This window comes from Rutidosis leptorrhynchoides, chromosome 3 (genome assembly GCF_046630445.1).
Source record: "Rutidosis leptorrhynchoides isolate AG116_Rl617_1_P2 chromosome 3, CSIRO_AGI_Rlap_v1, whole genome shotgun sequence".
In the NCBI taxonomy this organism is placed as follows: Eukaryota; Viridiplantae; Streptophyta; class Magnoliopsida; order Asterales; family Asteraceae; genus Rutidosis; species Rutidosis leptorrhynchoides.
In genome coordinates, this window is record NC_092335.1 from 92,193,655 (window position 1) to 92,219,793 (window position 26,139).

General features: G+C 35.2%; 1 protein-coding gene across 1 annotated transcript; it reads right to left on the reverse strand.

The window, feature by feature from the left end:
* Positions 1-464: 464 nt before the first annotated feature.
* Positions 465-7,582, reverse strand: LOC139900893 (phosphoenolpyruvate carboxykinase (ATP) 1-like). The gene is made up of 12 exons (XM_071883642.1): positions 7,539-7,582; positions 7,164-7,436; positions 4,638-4,816; positions 4,364-4,517; positions 4,132-4,216; positions 2,845-2,945; positions 2,357-2,655; positions 2,004-2,177; positions 1,671-1,915; positions 1,026-1,195; positions 762-930; positions 465-685 (listed from the first exon to the last, which is right to left on the reverse strand). Exons 2-12 carry the CDS (start codon positions 7,421-7,423, stop codon positions 542-544), a joined length of 1,980 nt encoding a protein of 659 aa, XP_071739743.1. The 5' UTR covers positions 7,424-7,436; positions 7,539-7,582; the 3' UTR covers positions 465-541.
* Positions 7,583-26,139: the final 18,557 nt, after the last annotated feature.

Genomic DNA, 26,139 nt, shown 5'->3' on the forward strand with positions numbered 1-26,139 from the left:
GGGGAGTTTACATTTTACTCCCCTAAAGTTTGGTCTAAATTTTGAAAGTTGAGTGTAGGTGAGGGGGGAAGAATGAAATATGAGTGTGAAAAGGGGAGGGGACTGTTGTCGTATTTCCCTGGAAACGACGACAATCCCCATGGGATTTAGTATGTAAAGGATTGGTTCCAAATTTAATTGAGCGTTAAAATTTTCTATTAAATTCAATCATGTGCTTTGAATGCGAGGGTATTTTCGTCATATGATAAGCCCAATTAATTAAAAGATTAAAAGCCTACTGCGTTCATATGATTCATTAATCATATGTATAGAAAACCAACCACGACAGAATGAAGTGAAACAGTGAATGGCCTTGTTTATTAAATATTTAATATATAAACATTAGTAAAAACCAATTTAAAGTGACAACTCATAATCCATAACTACTTTAAACAAACATAAACATAAAACTAGACTAATATATATTCTGTATATTAGGCTAATAAGCCCTGACTTTTATCACCATTTAGCCATTCACTTGTTCTTCAACAACAATAATCATCTAAAAGTTGGGACCAGCAGCAAGAATTTGGTCAGTAAGCTTATCATCCTTCCCAATTTTGTGATTCACAAACACTTCAAAGTTGTTCTTGAATAGCCCACCCAGCTTCACCAGTGTCTCCTTATACGCTTTCTTGTTTGACCACTGCATCATTCAGTTTAACACGACATCAATACTTTTTTCTATAGAAAAATGTTTTGTAATATATAAGTCAACTTACGGTGTTGACAGGATCAAGAATCTCTGAAGGCACACCCTCGACCTCAGTCGGGATCTCTAGACCAAAAACTTCGGTCTTGTTGTAGTTTGCGTTCAAAAGTTGTCCAGAATGAATAGCGTCGATGATTTTCCGAGTGTATGCCAACTTCATTCGACTTCCAGAACCATAGCTAAACAGAATCGAGAATGTAAATAAATTTGTTGTCTATAAGATTTATAAAAAAAACGTTTAAATTCTAAAATATTTAATTTCTTATTATGTTACCTGCCACCTGACCAGCCGGTATTAACAAGCCATCCAGTAGCACCATGTTTCTCCATTTTAGTAGCAAGCATTGCTGCATACTTTGTAGGGTGTAGCATAATGAATGCCGCACCAAAGCAGGCCGAAAACGTTGCACGTGGCTCCTTTACACCCTCTTCAGTTCCAGCCACCTTCACAAATATTATATAAAGTCAAACTAATTTATTCTACATTTAAAACATGTAACGAGTGATTAATAAATAAATGTCCTAAAACTGTTAAATAGTGAAACCCGTAGGTTATTATGTTTTATGGATACTCTATTTATAAACATTAGAAGGTAACCTATGGACTCTAATAAACTGTAACGGCCCCAAGCTCATAATCGGAGTTGGGCCTAACATAATATCGTATGACTAAAGCCCCACGCAGTCCGAATGGCAAAATTCACGAAAGTTCAAATCAGAAGAAAATGCTAACGAACAAAATCATATCCCACAATCGGACTTGGGGCCTAATATCCTATGACTAATACTCCTCGCAGTCCAAACAGAAAAATCGCGAAAGTTTAGTCTGGAAAAAAACGCTAACGGACCCAAGCCCGCAATCGAACTTAAGCCTAACCTAATATAATATGAATAATAGAAACATGAAAAGAGTTTTTACCAGTGCAGTATAGCCACTAATGAAGTGATACATAGTCTGAGCCAGGTTGAGCTTGCTCACAGGTGGGAGCACACCAAATGCATCACAAGCCAACAGAATAACATTCTTTGGGTGCGGACCCACGCACGGGATCTTAGCGTTCGGAATGTACTCAATAGGGTACGCTGCACGAGTATTCTCTGTTACCGATTTGTCTAAATAATCCACATCTCTATTATGCTCGTCAAACACAACGTTTTCCAATACTGTATGTGTATAAAGAATAAATTGTTAGTTTCAAATGTTAAAATTACACATTAACTGAAAGCAACAAGCACAAGCATCATATCATACCAGTCCCGAATTTAATGGCGTTCCAGATATCGGGTTCTTTTTCCCTTGAAAGATCAATACACTTAGCATAACAACCACCTTCGATATTCGATACACCAGTATCACTCCAGCAGTGCTCATCATCTCCGATTAAGTATCGGTTATGATCAGTAGACAAAGTCGTCTTTCCAGTACCTAAAGTCGAACAATCACATAAAACTCATTAATGATCATAACAAAGAAACTACTATTAAAATTGTTGATCATATAAAGGCAGATAGATATGAGTTTATGGGAGCTAGGGAGGGATTTGTGCTGTGATCCTACGATCCTCACCGCTGATGAAAACGGTAACAGTGAGGATTGCGGCTTACCTGAGAGACCAAAGAAGAGGGCAACATCGCCATCTTTGCCCATATTGCATCCAGAATGAAGGGACAGGATTTGGCGTTTCGGCATGAGATAATGCATGACACCAAATAGTCCTTTCTTCATTTCCCCGGCGTATTGTGTGCCGAGGATAATCATTTCTCGTCTACCGAGATTTAAATCGATGCTAGTGGATGATGTCATGTAATGTGTGTAACGATTACATGGAAACTGGCCAGCGTTGTAAATAGTGAAGTCCGGAGTACCGAAATTCTCCAGCTCTTCAGCTGTGGGTCGGATGCACCTGCAACCTACCCAGTTATCCACTTGTACCACACACAGACACATTTATTCAAACATATTTGGCAACATTAATATATTCGTTCAATCGGACCTTTTATTTTACGCAAGACATGGATAACAATATATTTAAAACTTATCTGGAGGGGCTTGATTATATATGAAACTGTAAGTAATTTTCTCATTTTCTTACATATTGTGCATGAACAGAGAGTGGTAAGCTCTTGCAGACACAATTCGAACTTTGATTCGGTTCTCTGGATCCCAGTTCAAGAATTGATCATTCACAAACACCTGAAAGTTCAAAACTTTGCAGTAAATAGCCAGATCTAGAAGTCAACAAGTCAATGTCTTTTTAGTTGTGTTTTTTATACTTGATGTACATATTTTTGATGTATATATGTATATTACATCACATTACAGTCTAAAACAAACTTTAATACAAAAAGTGTTTCAAGTCATGACTCATGTGTCACAAAGATGTATATAGAGTCAACAAGTCAATGTCTTTTTGTTGTGTTTAAATTACACGAATACTTATTCAGTTAGATGGATAACTTCATCAGTAGCATACAGCCATACTGGTATATTGGCCTATCTAAATATATACTAGTATTATTTTAATATTATTTTATATGTAAGGACAAAAGGCACCCCTTTCAAGACCAAAAGATGATATTAGTGTGGCCAATTTAAAGGGAAGTGACAATAAAGATGCATATATCCTTATCTCTGCCTGGTATCCTCATATCATATCTATCATTTTCATTCATTTAAGGCCTTATTAAAATTTGAAAAATAGGAGCACTATACAGTTATTTATAATGATCAAGTCTCCATAAATAAAAGTGGACACCTTTTTCCTTTATATTAAAAATATAAATAAGTAAATACTTCCTAGGTTGATCTCTCTATTTCATAAAAATCAACAAAGATTATACTTATTGTGGTGAAAATAATCTTTTTGAAAAAATAATCTTTTTGAAAAGAAAATCTTATTCAACTGTTTGAAAAAGTTCCAATCCCACACTTTCTACCGAGCAATAAGTAAAACCATTTTTAATTGTGCCCGTGATATCATAAGCAGTAATACATTTTTTGATCAAAAGTAAAAACTGCATTTGATATGGCACTAACATTTTTTAATCCTTGTGTCAGTTTTATTTGTTAAATATTTAGATGATTGATATGGTAAAATCAAAATTGTGTGAAAATTAATAAACATATTAAAGTGTGTGGGAACTCTTATTGGTCAAAATCCAAGCGACATTCGTCGCCCTTTCCGTCGAAAATATGACTCACGCCTCCATCCATAAATATCTCACGTCCCTTTATCTTTTGTCAGTTTCCGTCAAATGCATTCCATGTCATCTCACGGATAAAAAAGTAACGCATGAATATATATGGTCTAACTTGACAACAACATAACGGAGTCAAAATTCATATTCATATAAAGTTAAAGCAAAAATACATATCATACCTTTTCCAAAGAATTCAAGTAATCAACAGCTCTTTCTCTGTTCACCAAGAAGGTCTGCTCATCCATTTCAATATTCGGTGAGCCCCTGCACAAATTATAATTTACTCACCAACCAATTTATGATATTGAATTAAATAACGATAACGATAAACAATAAAACAGCATAAGTATATAAGGATTATGAATTTAGGCCAACTAAATTTATAGAGGATGGATATATAAAATAACATACTTGCCCCACCAAAGCTCATCCTCAGTAGTATCATCTCTAACGACACGCTTATCTTTAGGAGATCTACCGGTTTTGGCACCCGACAAGGTAGCCAATGCACCGCTCGACGTTATGAACGAACCTTTTTCATACTTGATCGCCTGCTCATACAACTCTGCACATCATAAAAAGGAAAAAAAAAAAAAAAAGTTCGATATCAAGTTAAGCTTAATCGTAAGGCAATATTTGAATTTGAATGTAAATTAGATAATAAAATAAAAATTATGTAATCTACCTGCAGGGGAAAGATTGTAGAGAACATGGGTGAATTTGAGAGAGCTGTCACTAGCAGCAAATGCTGGCTCAAAATGATGTTGAGGGGTATGTGACACCCTTGGCGTTTCGGGTCTTTGGGCCGGGTCTCCTCGCACCAACTTAGGTCCACTTTCTCGCGTCAATGACGCCAAAGATGCACTGTAAAATAATCAAGGTCAAGACATGACACGACATGTAGTTATGTATAAACATGATTAAAAATAGAAGTATATATAGTTCTATGCAAGCGTGCTTATAAATATATATTTTTTATGTTTTTATTATTAGAATGTATGTACTAATAACGCGTTATTGTAATTTATTATTTTAACATAAAAAGTCTTGTGACTTTACATCATTACGTACATGGTTAAATGTTTAAATGGTAAGGATCACAAGTGGACCCGGATGTAACGTTAGACAAATATGATCCTTATATTCTGGCATTTATTTAAAAGATATTAGTTAAATAACAAATATTTTAGGAATAAGAATAAGATAATCAAATCTTACAATTGTACTATGTAAGTTTGGCATCGGATGCTTGGCAGTATGAATAATTTTACATGTTACTTTTTAAAAAGTTAAACTTTCATTGTTCGGACAGAAACTAAATTGAACACTGAACACTGATCATCATTATAGATGAATTACTGATTTAGTATATGCTTCAATGATCTTTACATTATTAATTTTATACTCCGGTATACCTTCACGTACTGCCATTGCGATTTTTGTCCAACGTGTAATGAATTTGAACCATAAACCTCATGATTCATACGCATTTATGTCACTATGTCAATATCAAAAGGGTCATTGCTTTAAAGGTACCGAAATAATCCATCAAACTAATGAAATTATTTATTAATATTCATGTTATGTTTGTTTTTTACTTTGAAAAAGTAATACTCCGTGCTAACTAACGAGCCTTTGGTCTATATATATTGTAGTTTTGGTCTAGATTGTAGTTTATTAACCGTGAAAATGTCACAAAATTTTGAATCTTATATTCCTCTTTTACAATTTTCTTTACAAATCATTTAAAGTACTTTTAAATAAATTAAGTCATTTTTGTTAGATGCGGATCACCAAAAACTGGTGAAAGGTACTGTATCTGAATTTAATTTACTTTTTAAAAATACATATTTAAAAAAGGGATGATTTTCACACACACTTTTTTTATCCTCACACACCAATTGAGTATTATTAGAAGAGTAAAAGGTTAAAATAGGTGTGTGAGGATCAAAAAAATGTGTGTGAGAATCATCCCCCTTTAAAAAATATCATTTATAATAATAATTATTATTATATGATATACTTTACATATCTTATCGTTTGCCATGCTAGTGAAAGAAACTTTACCATTTTATCAACAATAATAGTCCGGACCGGCCCGCGCGTTGCAGGCGGGGTCTTTCGACCTACATATTCATATTTAATGTAGCGTTGTGTATTTACAGAGGGGAACATGGCTCATGTGTTAAGCGTCGTTTTAGATGTCGTTGTGTTAAGCGTTTTTTAAAAAGTATCCGTTTCAAACGTAGTTAATTTTATTTTGTTTAATAAATTTTTTCGGGTGTAACAGTTCTGTCGGAAAAATTTAACTCCCGGCGAACAGAAAGATACGGGCTGTCAGTTGTGTTTAGCGTTTTTTAAAAGGTGTTCGTTTCGAACGTGGTTAGTTTCGTTTTGTTCATAAAATTATTTCGAGTCTAACGCTGTCGTCGAAAAAATTTAACTCGTGGCGAGCGGGAAGATACGGGTTGTCGTTTTGTTTAGCGTTTTTTTGAGAAGTGTCCGTTTCGCGTATAGTTAGTCCTGTTGGGTTCATAAGATTTTTTCGAGTTGAACGGTGGTCTCTGAAAAATTTAACTCGCACCGAGCGAGAAGATAGGGCCCGTTATAAATTCGGGTGGAATTAGTTTTTTTTTTTTAATAAAATTATGTATTTACACTTTGTACCCTGAAAAAGTGTAAACTTGAGGGGTCGTTGTGTAAAGATAGTCGAAGTTGAGGGACCGTTTGTAATGTGAACGCAAACTCGAAACGACAATCCGATATAACTGAAACTACGATGTCGGTCACCACTTTTAGTATATAAGGGTTAGTTTTTTTTTTTTTAATAAAAATTATGTATTTACACTTTGTACCCCTGAAAAAGTGTAAACTTGAGGGGTCGTTGTGTAAAGATAGTCGAAGTTGGACGAACGTTTATAATGTGAACGCACACTCGAAACGAGAATCCGATATAACTGAAAATACGATGTCGGTCACCACTTTTAGTATATAAGGGTTAATAATAATATCTCGTAACAATTTACTAAATATTTTGCTAACGATAACTTTTAGAACTATCATTAAATCATTAATATGTTTTATATTATTGCACAATTTGATAACGTACTCTCAGCTAAAAAGTGATTGATTAGCATTATGTTAACGATAGCTCTAGGTTGTTAACAAAATCCATTATCCATTAAAAAAAGTAAAGTTTAGAGAGATGTACCTGATGGACTGAAGCTGTTGTCTATGTCGATCTTCTTCAGACATATTAGCAAAAGCACCTTGAACACCATCAAGCGGTGTTGTCGGTGCCGATTTCTTTCTTTGAAGCGAATGCAATTCGTCGATTGTTTGCGCCTTTACAGGAGCTGAACTGTCGTCGTGACAAACACCGCTTTGCCTTTTTTGCGTCGTTATCTTCGGCAGTCCGTTCCTGCCACCTGTCGTCACTCCGTTACCTTTCGCATTTGAATTCGACGCCATTTCGACTCTTCTTCTATTACAATACATACATTCACAAAACAAAAGCAAATTAATTGATCAAGTTAATATTAACAAATATAAAAGAAAGAATGGAGAAAATAACTTAATTACTCACATGAAAAATAAATGAATTACGATGTTTCGATCATCAAATATAGAGAAGAAGGTGGTGAGGAATGAAGGGTAGATTTTGGGTCCTATTTAAAGGGTCTTACTGGACCCACACGGGTTAGTTAACTAGAGGTTAACCATGGTTAGATTCTATCACAAATTTCATACTGACTGATTCATTGATCATTTTTATTTTTACAAACTACTTCTGGGGTGCGTGTACTATGTATAAATATAAATTATTAGTATATATAAATGCAATTGAATTTATAAGTAAATCTGTGAAAAAATATAATTTTAAACTCCTATAAATTTTTAAAAGATACGTCGTCGCCAAACACACCCATGATCTTCATTGTTTCTTTTTATTAGTCAGTGTTTGTTTCCTATTTTATTTAGGGAAGTGACATTTACACAACTCTTTTTTGTTATGTACACGAACAACATGCTTTACAGTGTTGTACAGTACAAACTGTAAAGAATGTTAATTGTGTACTTAACAAAAAATAGTTGTGTGCATATCATCACCTTTTTATTTATTTTATGCTTTAATTAAACAAATGGTCTTGGTATGAAATTAAATTCACGTGACAAGTACCATATCTGTACACGTATATCGTAGATTCCAGAAAGATAACACTTAACATAACATAACATAACACTTTTTATTAAATTAGAGTAACAAAAAAAGTTTAATTTTATACAAGGATAACAAAATCTTTTATATTAATTAACTATAACTAAACTTTGACACTCCGTATCATTTTCTTTCAAACCCAATAGCAAGCAATAGCAATTTTCAGTCCCATTATCACACTAAATGCACCCTTGACTTTTGTATACCATGTTTACAAAGACCTGTTGATACATAAAAGGCTCGAGTTCAGATCAATCAAATAAGTTGGACTCATCGACCGACAGAAGCTCAAGATGAGTATATAAGGAGTTGAAAGGCTTCATTTGTAGACTAATGATCATATAACCCTAATTAGTTCTCTGGGTGTTTTTCTCTCATTACAGCAGATCCAAAAACAACCCAAATCGAATAACAACTCTATGCATCGATCTAATCTGGTTTACACTTCGGATTTGACTAAATCGATCCCCGAAAGTCAACGATTCGCTAGACCATCTATCCGAAGATTCAATAGCTCCAACAAGACCAAAAAAGTACTCCTTTTTTTAAAATGGTGGTTGATAAATGGAAAACATGAAGTGTGATCAAAACTGTTTGGTTTAAGGTTTCGACGGGTTTTTTCCACTTTGTTGGTTTAGCTATGTCTAAATTTTCACCCGTTTTACGTGTTTTCTATCGAGTGATTGCCCCTAAGTAGTATTGTATGGTGTTGATTTAGATGACGAGTAGATTCTTAGATTGTTCAGTTATAACCAAATTTGTTTAAATTATTCGAGGACAGTGTATTTTAAATCGTGTTATAACACCGTTTTGGATTTGAGGTGTAGGTCGTGAAATCTTTTAGATTAAGTTATTGTTTAGGGATGTAATTACTAGTTTGTTAGCTAGTCTATTTCTATTTGTAATATATTGCCTTGAAAAAAAGACAAAATTTCATTTCCCGTCCTTGAACTTTATATCAAATTTGACTCAATGTCCTTTTTTTGTGCATTCCTCGTCCTTAATGTATCACAATTCTACATCCCTCGTCCTCCCGTCTAGATTCTGTTAATTTCAGCCGTTTGTTCAGTCATGTGCAAAGCATGTGAGCGTAATTTGGTCTTTTTATTTTATTTCTTTTCTTTATTATTTATCTTTTCACCTTCATTCTCATCATCTCATCTTCATCATTCCCAAATTAAAAACCCTAGTTTTATACTTTATAGAATAGAATCAACAAATCAAATTATAAATGTATACAAAATTGAAAATGACAACAAAATAAATTATACAGTAAATGTATATAAAATCAATTAAAAATTCGCTAATTCTGGACGGTTGCAACTTCGATCAAATCGTGTACGCACCAACAGTGTAAGAAGACGTCCTGGATAAACCCCAAGAGAGGGGAGAGCAAACTCAACAATCTTCTTCATGCAATTAATTGATGATTAAGGTTTCAAACACTATTTTCTTCTGATTCTTAAGCAGCTAGAAGCCCTAATTTTTTCATTCTCTCTTCATTAGAAGTTTAGGGGTAATCATGGGGAAGCAGTCAGGGGGTAAGAAAAAGAAAAAGATTGATCGTGGGAGTCCTAGGGTTTCTGAACAGAGGAGTGAATCGTCTAACTCGGGCCCGATTGAAAATGACTTATTGAATGACCAAGATATCGGGGTAAACCATGGAGATACTATCGATAGCGATCTTGAAAAACTGCCCTGAGTATCATGGCAATCAGGGAGGTGAACAGAATAAAGATGATGATAATGTAAGTGTTCATACGGTTGTTGATAATTTTATATTTTATAAAAGTATAATACTAGGCTTTTTAGTTTGGGAATGATGAAGATGAGATATGAGGATGAGGGTGAAAAGATAAGTTAAATAATAAAGAAAATAAATAAAATAAAAAGACCAAAGTACCCTCACATGCTTTGCATGAAATGTCCCGTTCATATTGATTATAAACGTTCCATATTAATTGATTTCGTTGCGAGGTTTTGACCTCTATATGAGACAATTTTCAAAGACTGCATTCATTTTTAAAACAACCATAACCTTTATTTTATCAATAAAGGTTTTAAAAATATTACGTAGATTATCAAATAATGATAATCTAAAATATACTGTTTACACACGACCATTACATAATGGTTTACAATAGAAATATATTACATCGACATATGTTTCTTGAATGCAGTTTTTACACAATATCATACAAACATGGACTCCAAATCTTGTCCTTATTTTAGTATGCAACAGCGGAAGCTCTTAATATTCACCTGAGAATAAACATGCTTTAAACGTCAACAAAAATATTGGTGAGTTATAGGTTTAACCTATATATATATCAAATCGTAACAATAGACCACAAGATTTCATATTTCAATACACATCCCATACATAGAGATAAAAATCGTTCATATGGTGAACACCTGGTAACCGACATTAACAAGATGCATATATAAGAATATCCCCATCATTCCGGGACACCCTTCGGATATGATATAAATTTTGAAGTACTAAAGCATCCGGTACTTTGGATGGGGTTTGTTAGGACCAATAGATCTATCTTTAGGGTTCGCGTCAATTAGGCTGTGTGTTCCCTAATTCTTAGATTACCAGACTTAATAAAAAGGGGCATATTCGATTTCGATAATTCAACCATAGAATGTAGTTTCACGTACTTGTGTCTATTTTGTAAATCATTTATAAAACCTGCATGTATTCTCATCCCAAAAATATTAAATTTTAAAAGTGGGACTATAACTCACTTTCACAGATATTTCCTTCCTCGGAAATAAGACTTGGCCACGGATCGATTCACGAACCTATACAGATATGTACATATATATCAAAGTATGATCAAAATATAATTACAACCATTTTTATTATGTTTTAAAGATTTGAGTGTATTAAGTCAGCTGTCCTCGTTAGTAACCTACAACTAGTTGTCCACAGTTAGATGTACAGAAATAAATCGATATATATATTATCTTGAATCAATCCACGACCCAGTGTATACACATCTCAGGCTAGATCACAACTCAAAGTATATATATTTTTGGAATCAACCTCAACCCTGTATAGCTAACTCCAACATTACTGCATATAGAGTGTCTATGGTTGTTCCAAATAATATATATACATGGGTCGATATGATATGTCAAAACATTTGCATACGTGTCTATGGTATCCCAAGATTACATAATATATTAGAATACATGTATAATACAATATAAGTTAGCTAGGATATGATTTGTATAGATTTGTTAAACATTTCCCATAGCTAAAAAGATCAAAAATATCCAATCTTGTTTTACCCATAACTTCTTCATTTTAAATCCGTTTAGAGTGAATCAAATTGCTATGGTTTCATATTGAACTCTAATTTAAGAATCCAAACAGAAAAAGTATAGGTTTATAGTCGGAAATTTAAGTTACATGTCAATTACTAAAGAGGTAGTCATTTTCGTCGAAAGAACGACATCTTGATGACCATTTTGAAAAACATACTTTCACTTTGAGTTTAACCAAGATTTTTGGATATAGTTTCATGTTCATATGAAAAATAATTTTCCCAGAAGAACAACTTTTAAATCAAAGTTTATCATAGTTTTTAATTATCCAAACCAAAACAGCCCCCGGTTTCACTACGACGACGTATATCCGATTTTATGGTATTTATCGTGTTTTCAGGTTTTAAATCATTAAGTTAACATATAATATAGATATAGAACATGTGTTTAGTTGATTTTAAAAGTCAAGTTAGAAGGATTAACTTTTGTCTGCGAACAAGTTTAGAATTAACTAAACTATGTTCTAGTGATTACAAGTTTAAACCTTCGAATAAGATAGCTTTATATGAATGAATCGAATGATGTTATGAACATCATTACTAGCTCAAGTTTTCTGAATAAAACTACTGGAAATGAGAAAAATGGATCTAGCTTCAAAGGATCCTTGGATGGCTTGAAAGTTCTTGAAGCAGAATCATGACACGAAAACAGTTCAAGTAAGATTTTCACTCGAAATAAGATTGTTATAGTTGTAGAAATTGAATCAAAGTTTGAATATGAATATTACCTTGAATTAGAAAGATAACCAACTGTAAATAACAAAGGTTCTTTGATCTTAGATGATTACTTGGAATGGATTAGAAAGCTTGGAAGTAAACTTGCAAACTTGAAAGTATTCTTGATTTTTATGAAACTATACTTATGGAATTTATGAAGAACACTTAGAACTTGAAGATGGAACTTGAGAGAGATAAATTAGATGAAGAAAATTGAAGAATGAAAGTGTTTGTAGGTGTTTTTGGTCATTAGTATATGGATTAGATATAAAGGATATGTAATTTTGTTTTCATGTAAATAAGTCATGAATGATTACTAATATTTTTGTAATTTTATGAGATATTTCATGCTAGTTGCCAAATGATGGTTTCCACATGTTTTAGGTGACTCAAATGGGCTGATAAGAGCTTGTTATTGGAGTGTATATACCAATAGTACTTACATCTAAAAGCTGTGTATTGTACGAGTATGAATACGGGTGCATACGAGTAGAATTATTGATGAAACTGAACGAGGATGTAATTGTAAGCATTTTTGTTAAGTAGAAGTACTTTGATATGTGTCTTGAAGTCTTTCAAAAGTGTAAGAATACATATCAAAACACAACATGTATATACATTCTAATGGAGTCGTTAAGTCTTCGTTAGTCGTTACATGTAAGTGTTGTTTTGAAACCTTTAAGTTAACGATCTCAATTAATGTTGTTAACCCAATTTTTATTATATCAAATGAGATGTTAAATTATTATATTATCATGATATTATGATGTATGAATATCTTTTAATATGATATATACATTAAAATATCGTTACAACGATAATCGTTACATATAAGTCTCGTTTCGTAATTCTTGAGTTAGTAGTCTTGTTTTTACATATGTTGTTCATTGTTAACACACTTAATGATATATTTAAATATCATTTTATCATATTAAATATAGTGTATCAATATCTTAATATGATACATATGTATTTAGTAGGCGTTATCATAACGATAATCGTTATATATATCATTTCGAGTTTCTTAACTTAGTAATCTCATTTCTTATGTATATCACACATTGTTAATATATTTAGTGACATACTTACTCATCATAATCTTATGTCAACCATATATCTATATATATATATATATGTCTATATATACCACAACATGTAGTTTTTACAATTTTGTAACGTTCGTGAATCGCCGGTCAACTTGGGTGATCAATTGTCTATATGAAACTTATTTCATTTAATCAAGTCTTAACAAGTTTGATTGCTTAACACGTTGGAAACATTTAGTCATGTAAACATCAATCTCAATTAATATATATAAACATGGAAAAGTTCGGGTCACTACAGTACCTACCCGTTAAATAAATTTCGTCCCGAAATTTTAAGCTGTTGAAGGTGTTGACGAATCTTCTGGAAATAGATGCGGGTATTTCTTCTTCATCTGATCTTCACACTCCCAGGTGAACTCAGGTCCTCTACAAGCATTCCATCGAACCTTAACAATCGGTATCTTGTTTTGCTTAAGTCTCTTAACCTCACGATCCATTATTTCAATGGGTTCTTCAATGAATTGAAGTTTTTCATTGATTTGGATTTCGTCCAACGGAATAGTGAGATCTTCTTTAGCAAAACATTTCTTCAAATTCGAGATGTGGAAAGTGTTATGTACAGCCGCGAGTTGTTGAGGTAGCTCCAGTTGGTAAGCTACTGGTCCGACACGATCTATAATCTTGAATGGTCCAATGTACCTTGGATTTAGTTTCCCTCGTTTACCAAATCGAACAACGCCTTTCCAAGGTGAAACCTTAAGCATGACCATTTCTCCAATTTCAAACTCTATATCTTTTCTTTTACTGTCCGCGTAGCTCTTTTGTCGACTCTGGGCGGTTTTCAATCGTTGTTGAATTTGGATGATTTTCTTGGTAGTTTCTTGTATTATCTCCGGACCCGTAATCTATCTATCCCCTACTTCATTCCAACAAATCGGAGACCTGCACTTTCTATCATAAAGTGCCTCAAACGGCGCCATCTCAATACTAGAATGATAACTATTGTTGTAGAAAAATTCTGCTAACGGTAGGTGTCGATCCCAACTGTTTCAGAAATCAATAACACATACTCGTAGCATATCTTCAAGCGTTTGTATCGTCCTTTCGCTCTGCCCATCAGTTTGTGGATGATAGGTAGTACTCATATCTAGACGAGTCCCCAATGCTTGTTGCAACGTCTGCCAGAACCTTGAAACAAATCTACCATCCCTATCAGAGATAATAGAGACGGGTATTCCATGTCTGGAGACAACCTCCTTCAAATACAATCGTGCCAACTTCTCCATTTTGTCATCTTCTCTCATTGCAGGAAGTGTACTGATTTGGTGAGACGATCAACTATTACCCAAATAGTATCATAACCACTTGCAATCCTTGGCAATTTAGTAATGAAATCCATGGTAATGTTTTCCCATTTTTATTCCGGGATTTCAGCTTGTTGTAGTAGACCTGATGGTTTCTGATGTTCAGCTTTGACCTTAGAACACGTCAAACATTATCCTACATATTTAGCAATATCGGCTTTCATACCCGGCCACCAAAAGTGTTTCTTGAGATCTTTATACATCTTCCCCGCTCTGGGATGTATTGAATATCTGGTTTTATGTGCTTCTTTAAGTACCATTTCTCTCACATCTCCAAACCTTGGTACCCAAATTCTATCAGCCCTATATCGGGTTCCGTCTTCCCAAATATTAAGATGTTTCTTTGATCCTTTGGGTATCTCATTCTTCAACTTTCCTTCTTTTACAACCCCCTGTTGCGCCTCCTTTATTTGAGTAGTAAGGTTAGTACGAATAATTATATTCATAGCTTTTACCCGTATAGGTTCTCTGTCCTTTCTACTCAAAGCGTCGGCTACCACATTTGCCTTCCCCGGGTGGTATCGAATCTCAAAATCATAATCATTCAACAGTTCAATCCACCTGCGTTGTCTCATATTCAGTTGCTTCTGATTAAATATATGTTGGAGACTTTTGTGTTCGGTATATATAATACTTTTGACCCCATATAAATAATGCCTCCAAGTCTTTAATGCAAAAACAACAGCACCCAATTCCAAATTGTGAGTTGTATAATTTTGCTCGTGAATCTTCAATTGTCTAGACGCATAAGCAATCACCTTCGTTCGTTGCATTAATACACAACCGAGACCTTGCTTTGATGCGTCACAGTAAATCACAAAATCATCATTCCCTTCAGGCAATGACAATATAGGTGTCGTAGTTAGCTTTTTCTTCAATAACTGAAATGCCTTCTCTTGTTCATCCTTCCATTCAAATTTCTTCCCTTTATGCGTTAATGCAGTCAAGGGTTTTGCTATTTTGGAGAAATCTTGGATGAATCTTCTGTAGTAACCAGCCAATCCTAAAAATTGACGTATATGCTTCGGAGTTTTTGGGGTTTCCCACTTTTCAACGGTTTCGATCTTTGCCGGGTCCACCTGGATACCTTCTTTGTTCACTATGTGACCGAGGAATTGAACTTCTTCCAACCAAAATGCACACTTTGAAAACTTAGCGTACAGTTTTTCTTTCCTCAATACTTCTAGCACTTTTCTCAAATGTTCTTCATGCGCTTGATCATTCTTTGAGTAAATAAGTATGTCATCGATGAAAACAATGACAAACTTGTCAAGATATGGCCCACACACTCGGTTCATAAGGTCCATGAACATAGCTGGTGCGTTAGTCAATCCAAACGGCATAACCATAAACTCGTAATGACCATAACGCATCCTAAAAGTAGTTTTTGGAATATCATCCTCTTTTACTCGCATTTGATGATATTCAGAACGTAAATCGATTTTCGAATAAATCGACAAGCCTTGTAGTTGATCAAATAAGTCGTCAATTCTTGGCAGTGGATAACGGTTTTTGATGGTAAGTTTATTCAACTCTCTGTAATCAATACATAACCTAAATGTACCATCCTTCTCTTGACAAACAAAACAGAAGCTCCCCATGGTGATGTGCTTGGTCATTCTAATAGTTCTTGCAGTTGGCTTTGCAGTTCTTTCATCTCGCTGGGTGCGAGTCTGTAAGGAGTACGAGCTATTGGTGCAGCTCCTGGTATAAGATCTATTAGAAATTCAACAGATCGATGTGGAGGTAGTCCTGGTAATTCTTTCGGAAATACATCGGGAAATTCTTTTACGACGGGAACATCATTGATGCTCTTTTCTTCAGTTTGTACTTTCTCGACGTGTGCTAGAACAGCATAGCAACCTTTTCTTATTAGTTTTTGTGCCTTCAAATTACTAATAAGATGTAGCTTCGTGTTGCCCTTTTCTCCGTACACCATTAAGGGTTCTCCTTCTTTTCGTACAATGCGATTGATGTTGCGATTGTTGGGATAGTTGTTGTTGTTTTGTTAACTCTTATCACCGTTTTCCTCCCACTTTCTTTTGACTAACTTCACGTTGGCCTCTTCGGTCGCCTGTTCTTTAATTCTTCCCTCAATCTGGTTCACTAGTTTGTTAGCCATTCTACATGCCTTTTGTATGGAGGCAGGCTCGTGTGAACTTATATCTTCTTGGATTCTATTCGGTAACCCTTTCACAAACGCGTCGATCTTCTCTTCCTCATCTTCGAACGCTCTCGGACACAATAGGCACAATTCCGTGAATCGTCTTTCGTACGAAGTAATATCGAATCCCTGTATTCGTAACCCTCTAAGTTCTGACTTGAGCTTATTGACCTCGGTTCTGGGACGGTACTTCTCGTTCATCAAGTGCTTGAATGCTGACCACGGTAGCGCGTAAGCAGCATCTTGTCCCACTTGCTCTAGATAGGTATTCCACCATGTTAACGCAATACTTGTGAAGGTATGCGTAGCGTACTTCACTTTGTCTCCTTCAGTACACTTACTTATGGCAAACACCGATTCAACTTTCTCGGTCCACCGTTTCAATCCGATTGGTCCTTCGTTCCCATCAAATTCTGAAGGTTTGCAGGCAGTGAATTCCTTGTAGGAGCATCTTACACGATTTCTTGTGCCGTTAGCTGTATTGCTAGATTCAGAGTTATTGTTGGTATGTAGCACGGCCTGTACTGCGGCTATATTTGAAGCAAGAAAGGTACAGAATTCCTCTTCGCTCATATTCAAGGTGTGTCGAGTAGTCGGTGCCATTTCCTTCAAAATAGTCAAATGAAACAATTTAATCATACAGAATATTAAGAGTAGTTAATAGTATCTCGTAGCATAATATGAACTCATTTATAAAAGCTTTTTCTTCATATTAGCGTTTTATAAGTTTAAATTCGGGTACTACCTACCCGTTAAGTTCATACTTAGTAGCTAATATACAATTCAACTACTACAATTCCATATGAAAAACTGATTATAATAATATATCACATACAAATATTCTTCAAACTTACAACTTCGCTATATTACATATAGCATGAAATATAGTACACTATGATACAGGACAGTTTTGAAGATAAATCTAGTTAATACGCAAGTTGTTCAGCAAAGAAAATAAAGACACGTAATTCATAAGTCCAGAAACAAGTCATGTATTCTGGTTTTACTAAGACGACTTCTCATCCTTGGTCTTGTGGAAAATAACCGTTATGACCATTGGCTAGACAGCATGTTGTAATGTCGTCAAAAGGACGAGGGTTTCGTAATGTCCAACAGCCCCGTAATAATCTAAAAACCTTGTTTCTCACCCCAACTACTGAATCCGTCACTTGTGGGAAAGTTTTATTTAAAAGCTGCAATCCGATGTTCTTTTTCTCACTTTGGTAAGAAGCGAACATCACTAACCCGTAAGCATAACATGCTTCTTTATGTTGCATGTTAGAAGCTCTTTCTAATTCACAAAATCCTATGTTGTGATATGTTGAGTCAAAATAGGTTCTTAACCCGTAGCGTAAAATTGCATTTGGGTTCCCCGCATTTAACGCTTTAAAGAAAACACGGCGTAACTTAAAGTCTCCCCAATGTGATATACCCCACCTATCAAAGGAAAGCCTTTTATAAACTAAGGCATTTCTGGAAAGTCTTTCAAATCTTTGACAAGTTAATTTCGCCATAACTAAATGTGCTGATGAATTCTGACCGACTTTAGACAAGATTTCCTCAATCATATCCTCTAGTAGGTCTTCTAAAATATTTGGTTGTCTACCCTTAACGTCCATTTTGTTTTTATACTGTAAAATAGACAAGGATTAGATTCGTAATAACAAATAATACAAGCAATTTTTACATAGAACATAAAAGTACAAGCACACTACAATACATTTATTACACAACATGCTCACACCCCTCTAATCTGAATCACTGTTTTCTTCTTCTTTGGACTTGGTTCTTTTTCCTAATCTTCTAGGGATATATGATGTTCCTCTAATACGAGTCGTCGTTTTCCACATTGGTTTAGAAAAACCTGGTGGTTTAGAGGTTCCCGGGTTATTGTCACGATATTGAATATACGGGTGTTGACGGTACATATAAAGTTCATCGGGGTCGGAATCAGATTTCTCTATTTTGATGCCTTTTCCCTTATTATTTTCTTTTGCCTCATTAAATTGGGTCGGGGTAATTTCTATAACATCATCGGAATCCTCATCAGGTTACGATTCATCGGAAAATTAGTAATTTTCCCAATATTTTGCTTCCTTAGCGGAAGCACCATTGACCATTATTAACTTTGGTCCATTGGTTGAGGATTTTCTTTTATTTGACTGGTTTTCTATGGTTCTTACTATTCCCCCTCCGGAACCTCTTCTTCTTGAAATGTCCCGTTCATATTGATTATAAACGTTCCATATTAATTGATTTCGTTGCGAGGTTTTGACCTCTATATGAGACGTTTTTCAAAGACTGCATTCATTTTTAAAACAACCATAACCTTTATTTTATCAATAATGGTTTCAAAGCATTACGTAGATTATCAAATAATGATAATCTAAAATATACTGATTACACACGACCATTACATAATGGTTTACAATAGAAATATATTACATCGACATATGTTTCTTGAATGCAGTTTTTACACAATATCATACAAACATGGACTCCAAATCTTGTCCTTATTTTAGTATGCAACAGCGGAAGCTCTTAGTATTCACCTGAGAATAAACATGCTTTAAACGTCAACAAAAATGTTGGTGAGTTATAGGTTTAACCTATATATATCAAATTGTAATAATAGACCACAAGATTTCATATTTCAATACACATCCCATACATAGAGATAAAAATCATTCATATGGTGAACACCTGGTAACCGACATTAACAAAATGCATATATAAGAATATCCCCATCATTCCGGGACACCCTTCGGGTATGATATAAATTTCGAAGTACTAAAGCATCCGGTACTTTGGATGGGGTTTGTTAGGCTCAATAGATCTATCTTTAGGATTCGCGTCAATTAGGGTGTCTGTTCCCTAATTCTTAGATTACCAGACTTAATAAAAAGGGGCATATTCGATTTCGATAATTCAACCATAGAATGTAGTTTCACGTACTTGTGTCTATTTTGTAAATCATTTATAAAACCTGCATGTATTCTCATCCCAAAAATATTAGATTTTAAAAGTGGGACTATAACTCACAAGGGCTGTTAAGAGCTAATCATTGGAGTGTATATACCAATAGTACATACATCTAAAAGTTGTGTATTGTACGAGTACGAATACAGGTGCATACGAGTAGAATTGTTGATGAAACTGAACGAGGATGTAATTGTAAGTATTTTTGTTAAGTAGAATTATTTTGATAAGTGTCTTGAAGTCTTTAAAAAGTGTAAGAATACATATCAAAATACAACATGTATATACATTCTAATGGAGTCGTTAAGTCATCGTTATTCGTTACATGTAAGTGTTGTTTTGAAACCTTTAAGTTAACGATCTCAATTAATGTTGTTAACCCAATGTTTATTATATCAAATGAGATGTTAAGTTATTATATTATCATGATATTATGATGTATGAATATCTCTTAATATGATATATACATTAAAATATCGTTACAACGATAATCGTTACATATAAGTCTCGTTTCGTAATTCTTGAGTTAGTAGTCTTGTTTTTACATATGTAGTTCATTGTTAACACACTTAAATATATATTTAAATATCATTTTATCATGTTAAATATAGTGTATCAATATCTTAATATGATACATATGTATTTAGTAGACGTTGTTATAACGATAATCGTTATATATATCGTTTTCGAGTTTCTTAATTTAATAGTCTCATTTTTATGTATATAACTCATTGTTAAAATACCTAATGAGATAATTACTTATAATAAAATCATGTTAACTATATATATAACCATATATATGTCATCGTATAGTTTTTACAAGTTTTAACGTTCGTGAATCACCGGTCAACTTGGGTGGTCAATTGTCTATATGAAACCTATTTCAATTAATCAAGTCTTAACAAGTTTGATTGCTTTAACACGTTGGAAACATTTAGTCATGTAAATATCAATCTCAATTAATATATATAAACATGGAAAAGTTCGGGTCACTACAGTACCTACCCGTTAAATAAATTTCGTCCCGAAATTTTAAGCTGTTGAAGGTGTTGACGAATCTTCTGGAAATAGATGCGGGTATTTCTTCTTCATCTGATCTTCACACTTCCAGGTGAACTCGGGTCCTCTACGACCATTCCATCGAACCTTAACAATCGGTATCTTGTTTTGCTTAAGTCTCTTAACCTCACGATCCATTATTTCGACGGGTTCTTCAATGAACTGAAGTTTTTCATTGATTTGGATTTCTTCCAACTGAATAGTGAGATCTTCTTTAGCAAAACATTTCTTCAAATTTGAGACGTGGAAAGTGTTATGTACAGCCACGAGTTGTTGAGGTAGCTCCAGTTGGTAAGCTACTGGTCCGACACGATCTATAATCTTGAATGGTACAATGTACCTTGGATTTAGTTTCCCCCGTTTACCAAATCGAACAACGCCTTTCCAAGGTGAAACCTTAAGCATGACCATTTCTCCAATTTCAAACTCTATATCTTGTCCTTTACTGTCCGCGTAGCTCTTTTGTCGACTCTGGGCGGTTTTCAATCGTTGTTGAATTTGGATGATTTTCTCGGTAGTTTCTTGTATTATCTCCGGACCCGTAATCTGTCTATCCCCCACTTCATTCCAACAAATTGGAGATCTGCACTTTCTACCATAAAGTGCCTCAAATGGCTCCATCTCAATACTAGAATGATAACTGTTGTTGTAGGAAAATTCTGCTAACGGTAGGTGTCGTTCCCAACTGTTTCCGAAATCAATAACACATGCTCGTAGCATGTCTTCAAGCGTTTGTATCGTCCTTTCACTCTGCCCATCAGTTTGTGGATGATAGGCAGTACTCATATCTAGACGAGTCCCCAATGCTTGTTGCAACGTCTGCCAGAACCTTGAAACAAATCTACCATCCCTATCAGAGATAATAGAGACGGGTATTCCATGTCTGGAGATAACCTCCTTCAAATACAATCGCGCCAACTTCTCCATTTTGTCATCTTCTCTCATTGGCAGGAAGTGTACTGATTTGGTGAGACGATCAACTATTACCCAAATAGTATCATAACCACTTGCAATCCTTGGCAATTTAGTAATGAAATCCATGGTAATGTTTTCCCATTTTCATTCCGGGATTTCAGGTTGTTGTAGTAGACCTGATGGTTTCTGATGTTCAGCTTTGACCTTAGAACATGTCAAACATTATCCTACAAATTTAGCAATATTGGCTTTCATACCCGGCCACCAAAAGTGTTTCTTGAGATCTTTATACATCTTCCCCGCTCCGGGATGTATTGAATATCTGGTTTTATGTGCTTCTTTAAGTACCATTTCTCTCACATCTCCAAACCTTGGTACCCAAATTCTATCAGCCCTATATCGGGTTCCGTCTTCCTGAATATTAATATGTTTCTCTGATACTTTAGGTATCTCATTCTTCAACTTTCCTTCTTTTACAACCCCCTGTTGCGCCTCCTTTATTTGAGTAGTAAGGTTAGTACGAATAATTATATTCATAGCTTTTACCCGTATAGGTTCTCTGTCCTTTCTACTCAAAGCATTAGCTACCACATTCGCCTTCCCCGGGTGGTATCGAATCTCAAAATCATAATCATTCAACAGTTCAATCCACCTGCGTTGTCTCATATTCAGTTGCTTCTGATTAAATATATGTTGGAGACTTTTGTGTTCGGTATATATAATACTTTTGACCCCATATAAATAATGCCTCCAAGTCTTTAATGCAAAAACAACAGCACCCAATTCCAAATTGTGAGTTGTATAATTTTGCTCGTGAATCTTCAATTGTCTAGACGCATAAGCAATCACCTTCGTTCGTTGCATTAATACACAACCGAGACCTTGCTTTGATGCGTCACAGTAAATCACAAAATCATCATTCCCTTCAGGCAATGACAATATAGGTGCCGTTGTTAGCTTTTTCTTCAATAACTGAAACGCCTTCTCTTGTTCATCCTTCCATTCAAATTTCTTCCCTTTATGCGTTAATGCAGTCAAGGGTTTTGCTATTTTGGAGAAATCTTGGATGAATCTTCTGTAGTAACCAGCCAATCCTAAAAATTGACGTATATGCTTCGGAGTTTTTGGGGTTTCCCACTTTTCAACGGTTTCGATCTTTGCCGGGTCCACCTGGATACCTTCTTTGTTCACTATGTGACCGAGGAATTGAACTTCTTCCAACCAAAATGCACACTTTGAAAACTTAACGTACAGTTTTTCTTTCCTCAATACTTCTAGCACTTTTCTCAAATGTTCTTCGTGCTCTTGATCATTCTTTGAGTAAATAAGTATGTCATCGATGAAAACAATGACAAACTTGTCAAGATATGGCCCACACACTCGGTTCATAAGGTCCATGAACACAGCTGGTGTGTTAGTCAATCCAAACGGCATAACCATAAACTCGTAATGACCATAACGCGTCCTAAAAGCAGTTTTTGGAATATCATCCTCCTTTACTCGCATTTGATGATATTCAGAAAGTAAATCGATTTTCGAATAAATCGACGAGCCTTGTAGTTGATCAAATAAGTCGTCAATTCTCGGCAGTGGATAACTGTTTTTGATGGTAAATTTATTCAACTCTTTATAGTCAATACACAATCTAAATGTACCATCCTTCTTCTTGACAAACAAAACAGGAGCTCCCCATGGTGATGTGCTTGGTCGAATGAAACCATGTTCTAATAGTTCTTGCAGTTGGCTTTGCAGTTCTTTCATCTCGCTGGGTGCGAGTCTGTAAGGAGCACGAGCTATTGGTGCAGCTCCTGGTACAAGATCTATTTGAAATTCAATAGATCGATGTGGAGGTAGTCCCGGTAATTCTTTCGAAAATACATCAGGAAATTATTTTGCGGCGGGAACATCATTGATGCTCTTTTCTTCAGTTTGTACTTTCTCGACGTGTGCTAGAACAGCATAGCAACCTTTTCTTATTAGTTTTTGTGCCTTCAAATTACTAATAAGATGTAGCTTCGTGTTGCCCTTTTCTCCGTATACCATTAAGGGTTCTCCTTCTTCTCGTACAATGCGAATTGCATTTTTATAACATACGATCTCTGCTTTCACCTTCTTCACCCAGTCCATGCCAACTATTACATCAAAACTCCCTAACTCTACTGGTATCAAATCAATCTTAAATATTTTGCTACCCAGTTTAATTTCTCGATTCTGGCATATATAATCTGCCGAAATTAATTTACCGTTTGCTAATTCGAGTAAAAATTTACTATCCAACGGCGTCAATGGACAACTTAATTTAGCACAAAAATCTCTACTCATATAGCTTCTATCTGCACCCGAATCAAATAAAATGTAAGCAGATTTATTGTCAATAAGAAACGTACCCGTAACAAGCTTCGGGTCTTCCAGTGACTCTGCCGCATTAATATTGAAAACTCTTCTGCGGCCTTGTCCATTAGTGTTCTCCTGGTTCGGGCAATTTCTAATAATGTGGCCCGGTTTTTCCATATTTATAACAAACTACATTGGCATAACTTGCTCCGACACTACTTGCTCCGCCATTACTCGTTCCGACACCATTTGTTCCTTTCGTTCTGTTAACCCCTAGTCCGTAGACCTCACACTTCGCCGCGCTATGACCATTTCTTTTACACTTGTTGCAAAATTTGGTGCAGAACCCTGAGTGATACTTTTCACACCTTTGGCAAAGCTGCTTCTGATTGTTTTTGTTGTTGCGGTTGTTATTGTTGTTGGGATGATTGTTGTAGTTGTTGTTGTTGTTGTGCCGTTTGTTGTAGTTGCGATTAATGTTGTGATTGTTGGGATAGTTGTTGTTGTTTTGGTGACTCTTATTACCGTTTTCCTCCCACTTTCTTTTGACTAACTTCACGTTGGCCTCTTCGGCCGCCTGTTCTTTAATTCTTCCCTCAATCTGGTTCACTAGTTTGTGAGCCATTCTACATGCCTTTTGTATGGAGGCAGGCTCGTGTGAACTTATATCTTCTTGGATTCTCTCCGGTAACCCTTTCACAAACGCGTCGATCTTCTCTTCCTCATCTTCGAACGCTCTCGGACACAATAGGCACAATTCTGTGAATCGTCTTTCGTACGAAGTAATATCGAATCCCTGTGTTCGTAACCCTCTAAGTTCTGACTTGAGCTTATTGACCTCGGTTCTCGGACGGTACTTCTTGTTCATCAAGTGCTTGAATGCTGACCACGGTAGCGCGTAAGCAGCATCTTGTCCCACTTGCTCTAGATAGGTATTCCACCATGTTAACGCAATACCTGTGAAGGTATGCGTAGCGTACTTCACTTTGTCTCCTTCAGCACACTTACTTATGGCAAACACCGATTCAACTTTCTCGGTCCACCGTTTCAATCCGATTGGTCCTTCGGTCCCATCAAATTCTGAAGGTTTGCAGGCAGTGAATTCATTGTAGGAGCATCCTACACGATTTCTTGCGCCGTTAGCTGTATTGCTAGATTCGGAGTTATTGTTGGTATGTTGCGCGGCCTATACTGCGGCTATATTTGAAGCAAGAAAGGTACAGAATTCCTCTTCGCTCATATTCAAGGTGTGTCGAGTAGTCGGTGCCATTTCCTTCAAAATAGTCAAATGAAACAATTTAATCATACAGAATATTAAGAGTAGTTAATAGTATCTCGTAGCATAATATGAACTCATTTATAAAAGCTTTTTCTTCATATTAGCGTTTTATAAGTTTAAATTCGGGTACTACCTACCCGTTAAGTTCATACTTAGTAGCTAATATACAATTCAACTACTACAATTCCATATGAAAAACTGATTATAATAATATATCACATACAAATATTCTTCAAACTTACAACTTCGCTATATTACATATAACATGAAATATAGTACACTATGATACAGGACAGTTTTGAAGATGAATCTAGTTAATATGCAAGTTGTTCACCAAAGGAAATAAAGACACGTAATTCATAAGTCCAGAAACAAGTCATGCATTCTGGTTTTACTAAGACGACTTCCCATCCTTGGTCTTGGGGAAAATAACCATTATGACCATTAGCTAGGCAGCACGTTGTAATGTCGTCAAAAGGACGAGGGTTTCGTAATGTCCAACAGCCCCGTAATAATCTAAAAACCTTGTTTCTCACCCCAACTACTGAATCCGTCACTTGTGGGAAAGTTTTATTTAAAAGCTGCAATCCGATATTCTTTTTCTCACTTTGGTAAGAAGCGAACATCACTAACTCGTAAGCATAACATGCTTCTTTATGTTGCATGTTAGAAGCTCTTTCTAATTCACGAAATCCTATGTTGGGATATGTTGAGTCAAAATAGGTTCTTAACCCGTAGCGTAAAATTGCATTTGGGTTCCCCGCATTTAATGC

Coding starts and splice junctions, on each gene's coding strand:
- LOC139900893 (XM_071883642.1), bottom strand. CDS start 7,423: ATGGCGTCGAATTCAAATGCGAAAGGTAACGGAGTGACGACAGGTGGC. Junction 4,217..4,363: donor GATGAGCTTTGGTGGGGCAA/GTATGTTATTTT, acceptor TAATTTGTGCAG/GGGCTCACCGAATATTGAAA. Junction 2,178..2,356: donor CCTCTTCTTTGGTCTCTCAG/GTAAGCCGCAAT, acceptor GTTCGACTTTAG/GTACTGGAAAGACGACTTTG.